At 39.3% G+C, this 16014-nt stretch overlaps 1 protein-coding gene across 30 annotated transcripts in view; it reads right to left on the bottom strand.

Annotated features, from left to right (window-relative positions):
- Positions 1-16014, bottom strand: part of obscnb (obscurin, cytoskeletal calmodulin and titin-interacting RhoGEF b) — a 64746-nt gene that overhangs the window by 23026 nt on the left and 25706 nt on the right. For 4 of the 30 annotated variants that reach the window (XM_079806220.1, XM_079806231.1, XM_079806242.1 and 1 more), the window contains 18 exons: positions 13936-14202; positions 13316-13582; positions 12774-13040; positions 12229-12495; positions 11702-11968; positions 11332-11598; positions 10598-10867; positions 9789-10058; positions 8870-9148; positions 8233-8490; positions 7758-8024; positions 7252-7524; positions 4733-4999; positions 3808-4083; positions 3322-3594; positions 2952-3242; positions 1696-1965; positions 11-1279 (listed from right to left, as the gene is read on the bottom strand). In XM_079806220.1, the coding sequence (XP_079662346.1) occupies positions 11-1279; positions 1696-1965; positions 2952-3242; positions 3322-3594; positions 3808-4083; positions 4733-4999; positions 7252-7524; positions 7758-8024; positions 8233-8490; positions 8870-9148; positions 9789-10058; positions 10598-10867; positions 11332-11598; positions 11702-11968; positions 12229-12495; positions 12774-13040; positions 13316-13582; positions 13936-14202 (5865 nt within the window). The remainder of the gene's footprint in view (positions 1-10; positions 1280-1695; positions 1966-2951; positions 3243-3321; positions 3595-3807; positions 4084-4732; positions 5000-7251; positions 7525-7757; positions 8025-8232; positions 8491-8869; positions 9149-9788; positions 10059-10597; positions 10868-11331; positions 11599-11701; positions 11969-12228; positions 12496-12773; positions 13041-13315; positions 13583-13935; positions 14203-16014) is intronic. The other 26 variants (XM_079806230.1, XM_079806236.1, XM_079806240.1 and 23 more) reach the window with 18 other exon arrangements.

Genomic DNA, 16014 nt, shown 5'->3' with positions numbered 1-16014 from the left:
GGTGTCATACCAGGGGTTCCTGTCATGAAAGCAGGCATCGGTCTTTCCTGAGTTGGGGTTTGGGAGCCATCTTGGGAGAGGCCAAACTTTGTGATACGCAGCTCTACCTTAGAACCTACTGCTGCTATGATGGCCGTTTCGATGGGCACTCCTTGATAAGTAAACATTTCCTGGAAGCGCTGGGAAGCCACTTGAGCTTCTGCGCGGTTATCAAAGCGGATGTAGATATACTGATCGTCTTCACGGTAAGACTGTAGATCCGGTGGCGGTAAATCTCCTTCATCCGCACTCACAAAAGGTTCCTCCTCCACATCTGGAGGAAGGCGAGTACGAAGAAGTCGGCGCAATCGTTTACTTGCCTGACGTAAAGTCTCATCCATTTCACTCCCTGAGGAGTTCTCAGCTTCACTATCTGCACTGTATCCCAGAGTGAGCGGTCGTCGCCCAGAAGATTCCCGCATTGACCCTATGGTGACTTTACCACTATGGGTGGAAATGCCAAACTTATTGGTGACTTCACAAGTATATACACCTGTGTCTTTGGTTGTGGCAGCTGTCACTACTAGAGAGCAGGTACCATCATTATAGATGTCAATATGGTGGTGCTTGCCATCTATTAAGGGTTCACCATCCTTTAGCCAGCGAATTTTATCTGGCTTACCCTCCACAATGCACTCAAGATGAATTGTCCCATTGGGCTCCTTGGTCTGCTCTTTGAATACTTCTTTGAAGACTGGTCGCATGTCCTTCCTGGCTTTATAACCTTTGAAGGCTGCCTGAATCTTGACAGCAGCATCTAGCAGCTCATCCCCTTGCTGAGCTTCCATGAGGGGCTCCACAGATGTCTTTGTAACAGATTGCTCAGTCATCTGGAAGTGCTCAAACAGTTTCTTGGAGGCAATGGTCTCGGTGTGACTTTCCACAGTCGTGGAGGACTTGCTGCTTTTCTTAAGGTAAGACACCAAGCTTGTTGTCCCACTGAGAGATTCCTCATCAGAACTGGTATAAAGATTAGGCTCTGCTGGGATTTTGGGAGCTAGCTCAACAGGTCTGTCTTTCTCTTTCAGTTCTTTTTCAGGTACTTTTCCTTCTGTGCTTTGCGCCTTTTCTTTTCCATCTTCTTCTGGCAATTCTGAAATTGAATCTAATGTGGGTTCCCGACTCATTCTCCTCTTCTTGGCCACTGCCTCCCACAGAGCATGTAAATCTCCCTCAGAAGCAGCTTCAGGAGGCAGTTTGGGCTGGCTGCCTGCATCCTGAGAAAGTGTTGTGTCACCTCCTGTAATCAAGGAGCCATCATAAATCAGTCTCACTCATGCATATGGTAACATTTTATGTTGGACAGAACGTTTATTAAATAGATCAACAATGTGTCTCTGCAACAGCAATTTGTCTATAAAGAAAACTCAGGTAATCTGAAGGTGTGAATAAAGAATAAAGTAACAACAGAAGAGATAACATTAAATAAAACATGAAAAACAAACAAAAAACATAAAAAGAGACTTCGGGAAGATGAAAAAAGTTATTTGAACACTAATCTTGTATTGAAGAAAATCATAAAGTCGCAAAGTTCCAAACGTGACAAAGACAAGTAACACAAGCAATTATTTCCACATATAAGGTAGACAGAAAAAAATCCAACAACAACAACAAAAAACAATGATAGGAAGTTAGATGCGTGGCAAAGTAAAGTACCTTCGAGGTTGAGGTTGACTGAAGTCTTTGCCTCATCTGAGGCAACACAACAATAGACACCCTGGTCTGTAGACTGGAAATCCTTAATGAGCAAAACTTGGCTCTTGCCCTCTTCTACCACTTGGTACTTGGCCCCAACCTCTATCTCTCTGTTGTCCTTGAGCCATTCGACTGATTTACTCTCTGCAGAAAGTTCACACTCCAAACGAACCATCTTTCCTTTTTGGAGCTTAGAGCTGGTTAATATTTTGGTCATGGTCACTGGTGCATCTGAAGACCAAAGGTCCATTCAAAGAACAGTTGAAGAAATGCAGCAAGAACTCAACAAAAACAGAGATTATTATTTTAAACTAGTAGTTTTTAGCATTCTACTACACTGTAAAACCATTTGAGGAACCCGATTGCATCAATTAAAGTGAACTTATTCATTTGAGTTCACTAAAAGAATATTTCCTAAACTCCACTCAAATATTTTGTTGCTGAAACTTCACTGTAATGATTAAAACCACTCAATTTAAAAACATTAACTTTACCCTCTTATATTTACCAGCTAACAGCAAGAGAATATCACTGCGTCTGCAAGTGCAATTACTTCTTTTAAACAAAGCAGTGTAGAGATTTTAACATCTTAATATGCTTTGGCCCATTCTCAACATAACCACAGGGTTTACTCTTCAGCACAATGGTAACCCTCCCAAAACGCAGACATAACAGAAACCCTTTTAAATACCACCATAACACCATGAAATAACATTTAATTTCAACATTTAATTCTCTCCTTACAGAGTCAGAAGCAAAGCGTACTGGGCACCAAAAATCTACTGTAACTGAATTAGTTCATAAAATTTTTCTGTAACATGCAATGAACTTTCAGTAATATTTGAGTGAAATTAACTAATTTCATGTAATAAATTTGACAGTTAGGTTTTATAGTGTACTACTCTAGCATCTAGTGCACTCCCGGTCCTACAGTCACTTTCCTGCAGCGTTTAGTTCCAACTATATTTAAACACACTTGGATCAACTAATCAAGGTGTTTTGGATTCAAGTAAAAAGTTATAACCAGGTGTGTTGGAGCACGGTTGGAACTAAACTCTGCAAGAAAGTAGCTGTCCAGGACCAGGAGTGAGGAACCCTGATCTAGGGCAGACTTCTAATAGCAAGCGTTTTAAACAGTTGGGTTAGATTAACATACAATATATTCACAATGTACTCTATAAAGTTGCTTTCGATCAATTCAGTGAGTATCCACTTACCGAGCGTCACAGTTTGAGGCAGTTGGACAGGCTCTCCAATACCAGCACGGTTAATGGCTGCCACTCTGAATCTGTAACCTGCTCCTGGTATGAGGTTTTCAACCAGAAATTCAGTGTTGCACACTGGTTCTGTGTGGCAGGGAAGCCAGAGGACACTGTCCACTAGACGCATTTCAACACGGTAACCAATGATTGGGCTTCCTCCATCACTGAGAGGGGTGAACCAAGACAAGGTAACAAACGTTGGGCCTTTAATCACCAGCTCTGGGTCTTCAGGGGGATCAGGCACAGCTACAAATAGCCAGACAAAAGGTTAGACAGCAAGTAATGGTAGAAAATCGTAATTAATGAGGCACAAAATGACCCTTACCAATTATGGTGAGTTTGGACATTGATAAGGCATCCCGAGCTGCAAATGTGATTTCCTGTGTGGGCTGAGCCTGGGCTTTCTTCAAAATGAGGCTGTAGGAAGAGCCACTGGTTCTCATGGCCCATTGGTCATTATGTTGAAGCTCAACACCATTTGCATACCAAGTCACTTCACTCTCAGGCACAGCTTCGTTCAAAGCACAGGTGAACTCAACTGGTTCTCCTGCAATGGCGGTCTTATCTTCCAAAGGCTTGACCACCTCCAGTTGCCAAGCTGTACAGAACATCCATAAGATTCAAATACTTTTACCTTTATGCATTTAGCATCATTTTTAATATATGATGAAACTAAAACAATAGTAAACAAAGCTATAACATTTAAAATTGAAAATATGGTGCATTTTATTGGCCTATAAGTAATTTTTATTTGATAAAACGTTGTAAAACCTTTATATAATTTATTGCTAATAAAACAGAAATGCCATACCTTTGACAGACAGAACAGCAGTAGTTGATGAAGAACCAGCTTGGAATGTAACCCTTGTGTTTTCACAAGGATGCAAGTCTTTTAAGAGCAAAAGATGGCGTCGGCCACTCTCAAAGGAAACAATCTCTACGTTGGCCGACTCCTTTACAGGCTTGCCATCGATTAACCACTGACAGTCTTTGGTTTCAGGACGTGACAAGGCACATTCAAAAAGTGCTTCTCCACCATTAATGGTCTCCACGTTACTCAGCTCTTGGAGAATGTCAATGGGTTTAGCTGCAAGAGAGACACGACACCTGAAAAAACACTGGTTTTCTACAAACCATAACAAGTTGCTGTAGTACACAATGACTGATTGTGGAAGAATTAAAACAATACCTTCTGACCTTAAAACAATAACTGAATTCAGCACAATCACACTCAATGAACAATTCTTTCAACATTTCACTAGCAAATAGAATACAGTATTGAGTAGCATAAGAAGCAAAGGTAGTTGCAATAAAAGCACATGATGGTTACTGCATAGCCAGCCATATGAAAAACAGCAATTTTTGATTTGAATAAAAAACAAAAAAGATTTTAATTTGTGGGTGCCTTTGAATATTAATTGCCTAAAAACGACCTTGTGTTATATGTCAAACGTACTTGAATACAAAAGACAATGCAAAAATGAAACGTGAAAGCTGTATTTTTTTTCTAACTTTTTTGATAAAGCGTGTCGTATTGGATTTTGAAATTGGTATGGAGGATTATATTTCACTGGCTTTGACTGCTGACATATTGGTATCACGGTCATGTGAAACCATCAACATTTAAATTTGTGTCCCAGTAAAACCCTTTTTAAAAGCCCTTATACTGCATCTTTGTGATAATCAAAAAAGTTATGAATGACACACAGATCCTTTTCGTCTACAGGTGTGCTCACCTTGCACCCTGAGATGTGCCACAACAGAGGTTCCTTCTGCCTCACAGGAGTACATTCCCCCATCGTGGGACTCCACACAGCTAATGTACAACCTCGCAACAGTCCAGTCCTGTTCCACTATTACCCTGCGACCGTCTGCTTGCACAGGTATGCCGTTTCGCTTCCATATGGCCTTGACTGGCCGGGAGTACTGACAGATGAACTCTGCAGGCTGGTTCTCTGCTACATGTTGGTCCTCCATGGCACTAACCACCTCCACATTGGGATCTATAGAGGGTTGGTGGTGGGGATAAGTAATTTTTCTCAAAACCCCAGTGCACTTTGGAGTAGAGTTCTTCACCTCAAGCCTCTTTGAGGTATTGGGTGGTATTTAATCTAATTTGGAACTGAAATAGTCTCAGCAACCTATGCTGGCAACCTATGCATCATCCAAGTCATCTTTCATTCTATTACTAAGTCCGATACTAAGTGTATCATCTTTTGCTTCTCTACTCCAAACTGACCAAGGACATGGTCAATTACAGCCAACCAATACTTAGTTGCAGTGTCAAGTCAAATTAAGGCCAAATTCAAGAAAAAAATACATGCAACACAACAACAGAAGCGTAGTTAAGATTGATGAGTACAATGGTCTTATTGAGAGTATGTGCAAGACGAAAACTTTTTTTTTTTACTCTGAATTTTTGGAAAAAAGGTTGCTGGCACATTTCGACTTCTATGCTTTGGTGCATCAACTAGGGCTGTTAAGGGTAACTAAACCCTAAAACGACTTTTTTTTTGTTAATGATCTGCAAGACTGGGGCTTCATATAGTGTAAAAACATCTGAATGCTGCCCTCTTAAGGTTGAACGGTGGCTACTTCAGTTGAATTGTCCTATTGGACATTGTTTGCCATCGTGACTTATGTTGGGCTCACTACCCACGCCCCTGGCACGAGCTCACCACGCCCTAATCAATCCGTCACTACGGGTCTCAGGTGCACGCCCCCAGCTCAGCCCCGCCCTCGGTTCATCCCCTCTGTCTCCGCTGGGCTCTTTTCCACTTTTCCAGCTTTTTTCAAATATTGCCAGTGGGTGGAGTTAGGCTCTGATCAGGGGTTGAGTTACCCTTTAAGTTTACACATTCATTTAGTAGGATTAATTACATAAACAAAACTGTGATAAAAATGAACGCAGTATTTTTGCTAGTCTGTAGTCATTGCAGCCCTATATGCTACACCAGTGAAATGTGCCTCATCAAACCACACATACTGAGAGTAGGCAGAGTTGTTTCCACAATACATATTTAAGTATTCATAGCTGATACAGCAAAAAAAAAAAAAAAGATAAAATCTATTGCTATGGATGTTAAAATGGATTGCTGAGATAGTGCTAGGCTTACTGTATGTATAATGATATGCAAATACAACAAACAATATACTGACTGCTAGAGACTCTTTTTGTGATGAATAATGTTATGTCTTTGAATTTCATTTGGGGGCTTCTCTCAGTATAAATATTAATATGATTAATTGTGATTAACTATCATGTAATTTATATAATTAAAAATGTTAAACTATTGACATCCTAATATGAATGAAAAAAGTTAAATGTTAGCCACACTATACAGTCTTTTATTTAAAAAACAAAACTTGACAGTAAGGACTGCCTGATGCCCCGGTGCCAGCAGGAAAGTGCTGCGTCGACATGAAAGTTTGTCATGAAATAATTTAGTTTTTTTGTCAAACCAATTGTAACCAAATATTTTAGAATACAAGGTTACATAGGTCTAAAACAATGAAAACAACAACTTTTTTGTGGTGGGACCAGTGAAAATTTTGACTGGACAAGTAAATCAGGCCAGTAGAAATAATACTTAGTGTTGTGCCCTGGTCCATATACAAATCCAAAATCATTTTACTAATGTATTAATTAGTATTCCAATTTAGTAAGTAATTAGCAAGCCAATATATTGCAGCCAAATCTACTGTTTTAGGTTAGAAATACAGTACATGGCACATTAACTACATGCATCCATGAATTTCCATTGAAAATACATATTTTTGTTTTCTTATTGTATACATTTGCCTAATAGTAAAGTGTCTTGGAAGCTAACAAAAATAATCCCTTCAAAGCATGGGTAACCCAAGAAGAGATTAAAGTAAATACAAATCTTGTTCTATCAGGATTGCATTATTGAGCATGACACTATCTCCAAGGTAGCCTGTGCAAAAATACTTTGGATTAAGAGTAGTATTATTGTTAAGTTATTTTCAACAATACGAGTCTACAGCATATAAACTACTTGAAGGACAAATTGTGACAAAATTCTAGATTTTCTAGGTCTAACTGTAACTGTGGTTATAAAAACCAAGAAAAGTAAAAACCAAAAAAGGCAACCTGAATGCTTCAAAGAATGAGTAACTGACTTTTAGATTTAGGAAATTCATGGACACAATTTAGTCCAGTGCTATTAATTTAATATTAAGTTTTTAGATCGCTCTGCCAAATGCTACCAGGCCCCTTCACCCCATTTGGTACCTTTCACTAAAAGTTTGGCGGAGGATGTCAGGCCACCTGTTTTGAACAGGACTGTACCCGAATCATTGGGAGAAAGGTTCCTTAGGGTGAGAGTGTGGACATGGTCTTCACCCACACTTATTTCACTGAAGGTACTGTTCTCCAAACGAGTGCCATCTAGCCACCACTGAACTCTGCCTTTGGCACGGCGAGAGAGCTGGCAGGAGAACATTGCCTGTTCGCCCACAAACACATCTGTATTCTTTATACCCGACACTATGAGGACCTCAGCCTCTGCAGAGACCAGACACAAAAACCCTTAGATCACCAGTGTCTAAAAATACGCATACATTGAGTATACTTCATAAACATATTGCAAAATGCATGAAGGCATAAGGGCATAATTCAAAAAGCTACATATTTGAAATAACCTCCAACATGTATGAGATAACTCTGTCTGTTTCATCTATACACGTTTTTATAACTAAAATACATAACGCAATTGACTTAAGAATATTATTTGATACCTTGCACTGTGACTGATGCTGTAGTCAACTGGTCTCCAGCATCACAAGTGTAGTAGCCATTGTCGTCTGGTTCCAGATCATGGACATGGAGCTCCAGCACACATCCTTCCCGTTTCATCTCAAATTTCTTACTGGGTTGGAGCACCAGTCCACCCTTTCTCCACTCTACACTTTTAACTGGTTTAGAGAGTTCACAGCGCAACGTGATACTATCTCCCTCTATTGCATTCTGGTTCCCTAACTCCTTCTGGAAGTATGCAGGTTGACCTGATGACGGATGAGAAAAGAAGTTGAAAGAATGTAAATGTCAGATTTTAAAAGGCGAAAGGTTTCAAAATCTTCTTTGCTCCACGAGAGAAAGGAAACCAGAACATAAGGTGGTTCTTCTTGAATCCGATTGTGTTCACTTTCACAGTCAACAGGCATGTTGATAAATGTAAAAAAAATAAAGTCACAGGCCTACAAACCCATTTACCTTTTACAGTAAGGGTGGCGCAGCTTTCTGCATCTTTGGTTTTGCTCGTATACACCCCTGCATCCCCTTCCTCCACCCTAAGGATGCGGAGCTGATGGACGGCTCTATCCTTGTAGAGCAGATACCTGCCCCCTGCCTTTATCATCTCCTGATCTTTGTACCAGGCGACAGAGGCCTCAGGGTCAGAAGTCATGCAGGACAGTGTGACTGTTTGACCCTCTTTGGCAGTTAAGTCCAGAGGCTTCTCTAAGAATACGACTATAGATAGGAGAAACCCAAACCCAAGTGCTGTCACATCATATTGTCTGCCTGAAGACTCTGAAACTTAGACACTTGAAGCCATTTAACAGATACTGTGATACACTAAAAGAGCTTTACTGAGTGACAAACTCATGCTTTTAACAATTATGGATAGAAAAAGACAGTCTTGATGTTTAAAGGATAAAAAGGGAATAATGAACCAAAAATGAATGAAAATGACACAATTTTGGAGTGTAGCTGTAGAATGGCCAAAGCAGATGGGAAAGCAGCAAGAAGCCTTTTGTTATGATTGTGCAAAATGAATGCAGCTTCTACCTAATGACAGACAGATGACCGCTTACCACCAATGAACACTGTTAGCCATAATGTCTTTTACCTTTGGGTTTCTCCTGCACCAGCAAGTAGGCAACACTCTTCTCAGGACCAACCACAAAGGCTACATCACCTGAATCATCGGGTGTGACCATTTTCAGCAATAGGCTGTGTTCTCTTCCTTGGCAGCTGATTTGATTTAAGTCATTGTTTTGAAGGTGGTTGGACCCAAGCCACCACTCGACATTCGTAACCCCTGTTTGGGACACCTCACATTTGAAGACGGCATCCTCGCCCGTTATCACTGTCACATCCTTTAATTCTCGCATGATTTTTACACATTCTGGGAAGGAACGTGATGAAAGGGACTATTGAGGATCTTCTAAAAAGTCAAATGAGGTAAATATCCCACCGCTGACTTGTACTTATGGCCTGGTTTCACAGATAGGGCTTAGATTAAGCCAAGATTAGGCCTTAGTTAGGACATTGAAGTTGCTTTTATAAATGTGACTTAGAAAAAAAACATTACTGGTGTGCATCTTGAGACAAAACAATGCCACTGACATGTTTTTAGATATGCCAGTTGCGTTCAGTTAAAACAGCTCAAACATTGTAGTCTAGGACAAGGCTTAAGTCTTGTCTGTGAAACCGAGGGTATGATATCTTTTATATATATTTATATATATTTTTTGTACTTTTAATCTACTAGAAGTGAAGAATGTGAGAGGATGTATTATTCCTCCAAACAGTGTAGCTTATTATTATAAAGTTAGCATCATGCTACCCTCATTAGTTCATTGATGTTTCACTTTACACACTGCATTCTGTCTACTTGGATCATGCCAAACAGAATGACAATCTAAAACATAAAAGCTACTTGATGTAATTATAATTTGAGATAGCAATACTAATATGTACTTTTGCTTCTGCAGAGGAACAATGCAAAATAGAGACTATCTCTAAAGAAGAATCAAGATTGTTACCTTTGACGGTTAAGGTGGCTTTGCTTCGTTTGTCTCCTGCTTCGCATATGTACTCGCCACCATCTTCCACTGATAGCTTATAGATCTCCAAGGTTTGCGTTGTGCCATCCCTCTTTATGGAATACTTCTTTCCATCAGATAGGACCTCAGTGCCCTTCTTCCAGGTCACACTGGCACCAGAGATTGAAGTTTCACAACATAATGAGGCACTGCCTCCCTCTGTGACTTCCTGGCTTGTCAACTCCTTCGAAAATGATAGCACTGGGATTTCTGCAGGGAAACAGTGATACATAGAACATGTTCTAAGACATGTGCAACACAGCAAACCTGAAGATTATGAGGTGCTAACAAATTTGCTTTGCAATTTCTCAGCCAGGGACAAAAGTAAGCCTGGAATGCTTGAATCAGAAACCATGAAACTTTTTGCAGCATTTCTGTTATAGATAAAATCAATCATTAATGATTGAATAGCTAACATTCTAAATGCAATATCCAAAACTCAACATACAAGCAATAGATAAGACATATTTGACAGGTGAAGACAAAACAGATAACATACATGCATAAAATGTTGTGCTTTCATTGTGGTGTATCTGCTGGTCACATTTTTTGCAATATGATGTGTTAAAGCATGCATCAAAGAAAGATAAATGCAAGATGTGGAATGTACTGAATATATATGGATATAGGATGATCAGACACACTAAACACGTGCAAAACAGTGCATGTATTTGAAACCCACTGTGATCATTCATGATGAGAAAATAAATAAACTTATTTAGAGAATCCAAAACGTTCTTCTGTTTTACCTTTGACTGTAAGACAAGCAAAAGAAGTGTGGTCACCCACATGGAAGGACACCGTGCCTGAGTCTTTCTGGGTCACACTTTTTAGTGTGAGTGTGTGTCTTTTGCCTTCCATTCGGATTTCATTCATCTCATTGTTCTGTAGTGGAACGTCTTGCAGTGTCCACTGAACAATGAGTGCATTATAATGAGAGACAAGGCATTCGAAATGAACGTCCTCGCCTTCATTGACAATGCAGCTCTTCAAGCCAGTTAAGATCATGATTTCAGGTTCTGAAAGCAAATTCAGGTTTCATTTCGCAAGGAACGCAACAAGCAACTTCAAGACAAATTTATTCTAAATGTAAAAATTTCAGGAGTGTATGTTATGAATAAAATAAACTTCCCCATATCAATTCAACAACCACAACAAGCTAAGGGTTTTAAACAAAATTCACAAGGTATTGATAAAGATCCTTTATATAAAAAAGGTTAAACTGCAAAGGGAAAAAGTGTATAACTTAAATGTTAAATGAAGGGGGAGTACATTGGAGAAAGGTTACATAATTAAATTTATAGTGGAAAACCAAGTGCACAGAAAAGGTGCTTAAGGTGATTTGGGAATGAGGACAAGCATATCATAAGAGAGGATGGATGGTGTAGTACTGAGGATGGTAGAGAGTAGATGTGTGATCATCAAAAGAGAATGATCAGGTAAAAGTTAGGAGAGATGAGGGCTTTTATCAGGTGATTCCTACCCTTCACGGTGAGTTTGGCAGATGTCCGATCATGTTCTGTTTCACACGAGTATTCTCCAGAGTCTCCTCCCTGAAGCTTGTAAATAATAAGCTCAGCAACAGCTCCATCTTGCTTCAGCTGACATTTGTTGCTTGCTTCTATTACACTCTTGTCTTTCCTCCAGATGACTTTGGCTCCAGGTTTCGCAAGTTCGCATCGAAACACTGCATTTTCCCCAGCCTCAGTTTCCAAATCTTTCAGAGATGATTTGAAAAGAACTGGCAGTGCTGCAAAAGGCGACAAGTGTTTCAAGGTCATTAGAAGAAATGGCTTCAAATGATACAGGATTATGATAACTTTTATTAGACAGAGGGTTCAATCCAAGCCTACCCTTAACTTCCAAATATGCAATGCTTTGGCGGTCTCCGGTGTCACAAATATAGTCACCAGAGTCCTCAGGTTCAAGGTAATTTATGACAAGTTGGGAATGGTGACCATCTTGTTTGATTTCATATTTAGCACAGGGGCATAGACCAATTTCACCCCTGCGCCACTCAACTGGAATGTCTGCTTTGGAGAGCTCGCACTGGAAGCTGATGCTCTGCCCCTCAACAGCTGTCTGGTTCTTCAGTGCTTGTGTGAAGATGGCTGGAAGTGCTGCCAATTCAAAGAGTGGTATGTGATGCATTTGAAGATTTGAGGATGAAGATTTAATTCCATATGTAGAGTTATAACAATATTTTCCAGACAAGACCAAGAAAACACAAAGGCCTTAAAGTACACCAACAGGTTACAATTACATTTCTTTCCTTAGCTTTATCTTCATAGCAAACTGTGGAATCATTCACACTTCATGAACGCAGAGTGAGACTGACAATGCATTTCAAAGATGGATTAGAATGATGGTCTTCTCCTACCGTTAACCTTGACATTCGCAGTTGTAATGCTGTCTCCACAATCACAAACATAGTCGCCAGCATCTTCAGGTTTGACATCAGTGATCTTCAGCTCAACGGTAGAGCCAACTTGTTTGATGAGGTACTTTCCTCCAGAGTGGATCACCTGTGTTCCTTTCCTCCAAACCACAGGAACTGCAGGTTTGGAGAGCTCACATTGGAAGATGATGCTCTCTCCTTCAATAGCTGTCTGGTTCTGAATTTCTTTTGTGAAGATGGCTGGAAGAGCTGACAATTCAAAGAGTGAAATGAGATGCCAGATATCTACAGTAGTTCCATATATACAGATGATGTAAATATTAATATTTTCCAGAGAAGATCAAGACAACACAAATGCAACGGTCCAAACAATGCTTAATTAAAATTAAATCCATTTCTTTTTTGACCGTAACTTGATAAATGGTGGAATCATTCACTCTTTATAGCCAATCAATGAATGTGACAATGCATTTCAAAGATGTATTTGAACGTTGTAAATATTCTTGAAGCAGTTGTTCTTCTCCTACCGTCAACCTTGACATTGGCAGTTGTAATGCTGTCTCCACAATCACAAGCATATTTGCCAGCATCTTCAGGTTTAACATCAGTGATCTTCAGCTCAACGGTAGAGCCAACTTGTTTGATGAGATACTTTCCTCCAGAGTGGATCACCTGTGTTCCTTTCCGCCAAACCACGGGAACTGCAGGTTTGGAGAGCTCACATTGGAAGATGATGCTCTCTCCTTCAATAGCTGTCTGGTTCTGAATTTCTTTTGTGAAGATGGCTGGAAGAGCTGACAATTCAAAGAGTGATATGAGATGCCAGATATCTACTGTAGTTCCATAAATACAGATGATGTAAATATTCATATTTTTCCAGAGAAGATCAAGACAACACAAATGCAACGGTCCAAACAAAGCTTAAAATTAAATCCATTTCTTTTTTGATCTTTACTTCATAAATGGTGGAATCATTCACAACTCATAGCCAAGGAATAAATGTGACAATGCATTCCAAAGATGTATTTGAACATTGTAAATATTCTTGAAGCAGTTGGTCTTCTCATACCGTTAACCTTGATGTTGCTAGTTGTCATGCTGTCTCCACAATCACAAACATAGTCTCCAGAATCTTCAGGTTTGACATCAGTGATCTTCAACTCAACAGTAGCCCCAACTTGTTTGATGAGATACTTCCCTCCAGAATGGATCACCTGTGTTCCTTTCCTCCAAATCACAGGAACTCCAGGTTTTGAGAGTTCACAGTGTAAAGTAACACTGTCCTTCTCTTGAACCTCTTGGTTCTGTAGCTCACGCTTGAAAACCACTGGTAATGCTGAAGAAATCAGGCAAAGTTGTTGAACCAGGAACAGGATCTTCTGAGACTAATTTACACTTTCCATCAAAATATATATATATATATATTTTCACTGATAGATGCAAATCTTTCTTCTGCAATGGCTTAACTTATTTTTACCACCTTGTACGATTTGTAATGAAAACAGCCACCATGAAGTACTAGGGAAACTATAAAATAGACAAACAACTTGGTACACTAGACAAGCCAATATGCAGCACTTTACTCTACCCTTCCTTAAGTGAAGACATTATGAATAGGCAGCTCTGTAGATCAGAAAACAAGATGTTTCTTCATTGCTGAAGAGGGTTCAAATAAAAGCTCAGTCCTACCATTGACTTTGATGTTAGCGGTGGTGATGCTGTCTCCACAATCACAAACATAGTCTCCAGAATCTTCAGGTTTGACATCAGTGACCTTCAACTCAACAGTAGCTCCAACTTGTTTGATGAGGTACTTCCCTCCAGAATGGATCACCTGTGTTCCTTTCCTCCAAATCACAGGAACTCCAGTTTTTGAGAGTTCACAGCGCAAAGTAACACTGCCATCTTCATCACATGCTTGGTTTAAGAGTTCTTGTGTAAACTGAACTGGGTGAGCTGTTGAAGTAAACACTTATTGAGTATTTCTGAGTTTATAGCTGAAGTGATTTTTACACTATTCTATAATAAAACAAAATTTGTACAGGCAAATGCTTTCTAAATATTATAACTAATTCAGGAAAGTTGAAGAATACACTATCAAACCAATAATGTATAGAAGTTAAATAAGAATGCCATCTGGTCTTCGTTATCAACACAAAAACGGAGTACCTAAGTGATCATTTAAAAAAATGTAATGCTATCTAAAGAGAAACACTGGTCAGGCACACATGGCCATTTAAAGCAAACCAGATGTGATCTTTCAAAAATAATAAATAAAACATCCACATCAAGACTGGTGACATGTTGAAGCAGTCAAAAATCTTAATGTCTGCTTAAGTTTACATCCATAAACAGTATGGCAGAGCCATTTTAAGACTTTGGATAACTTTTTTGATTATTTCAACTAGAACAATAGATATTAAATGAAGAATGATGAAAGACTAGCCTGCAAAGATAAATATCAGTACAGAATAATATTTAGACAAATAGCAGAGTGAATGGCTCCCGAATAATCCCAGTTGGAGGATGCAATTAAAAACAAGTTCACACAAAAAAAGACCAACACCTCCAGACACATTTAAATTATAATGCCACCAACAGTATAGACATATGAAATTATCTTATGGAATTCATTTTGAAAAATCAAAGCAAGAGGACACAACTTATGTTTCATATCCAGGATATTCAAGGTTGTGGAAGTGACCATCACATTTGGTAATGCAAAGCATCAGTGCTGCTGTTCCCAAACCAGCTTATTTCACTAAACCAAGTAAACTAACATAGATAAATATCATGTGATGCAAGATACTAATCTTTTCCTTACAACCATCATCTACTCCTGTCCTCTTCACCTCTGACATCAGCAAGTACAATGTGAGAAAAAGATAACACTCTAAGTAGAGCAAATAATGTAAATTAAATGTATGCAAAATGAAAATTTTCATAAGTCACTTAAACAGTATATCCAAAGGATCAATAATGCACAGGCAAGATGTTTAAATGTAGAAAAGTAATGATTATTATCAAAATAAAGACACACCACAACAAAAGATTCAAATAAAAATGCGGTCATAATGCGAAAGCGAATGCATGGCCACATGCCGCTCCAATCACAAGAATGCATCACTGAACATTTTGACTGGGATTCACATTTTCATTTGCACATAAAGGTGCTGCATGATATACAGGAAATGCACATCAGTTTCATACCACTGAGCTCTGCATGTTTCTCTTTCTTCTGTTTATGGAAGTCTGTTTCAGGGGCAGCGGTAGAACTGAGGAACTTTAGAGCTGTGGCAAAAGATACATTCATGTAAACTGCAGCCTTTGGCTAAAACCATAAAGATCTTACTACACAAAGAGCAACGCCCATGTCAGTCGTGTCAGACAATAATGGCAAATACAGAACAAGCAGACGTCCTGGATTAAAACTTATTTTACAGATGCAACATGCGTGTTGACTACATGAAAGCCCCCAAAGACTGAATGATTCCAGAGAGTTTAGCATGTCCAAACAAGAAGGATTCAAGCTGCTGACCAAGAAAACAAAGCAAAGACAGAATTGTGACTCAAGTCAGACTAGAGCCGAAACCTTAAATCTATATCTCTGTTCCACAAATGAACTGCACTAAACTGAAGAGACTGCATACTAGAAGAAACAGACAGACCGCAAAGAAGAAAAGTTTGAGGCAATACCAAAACAGATGTCTGTCAGACTATGGCATTACTGCACAGCAGGTGGAGCCACAGCAGGATACAACAAATGAT

Source organism: Gobio gobio (assembly GCF_949357685.1).
Source record: "Gobio gobio genome assembly, chromosome: 23".
NCBI lineage: Eukaryota > Metazoa > Chordata > Actinopteri > Cypriniformes > Gobionidae > Gobio > Gobio gobio.
This window is presented reverse-complemented; position numbering and strand designations above follow the sequence as displayed.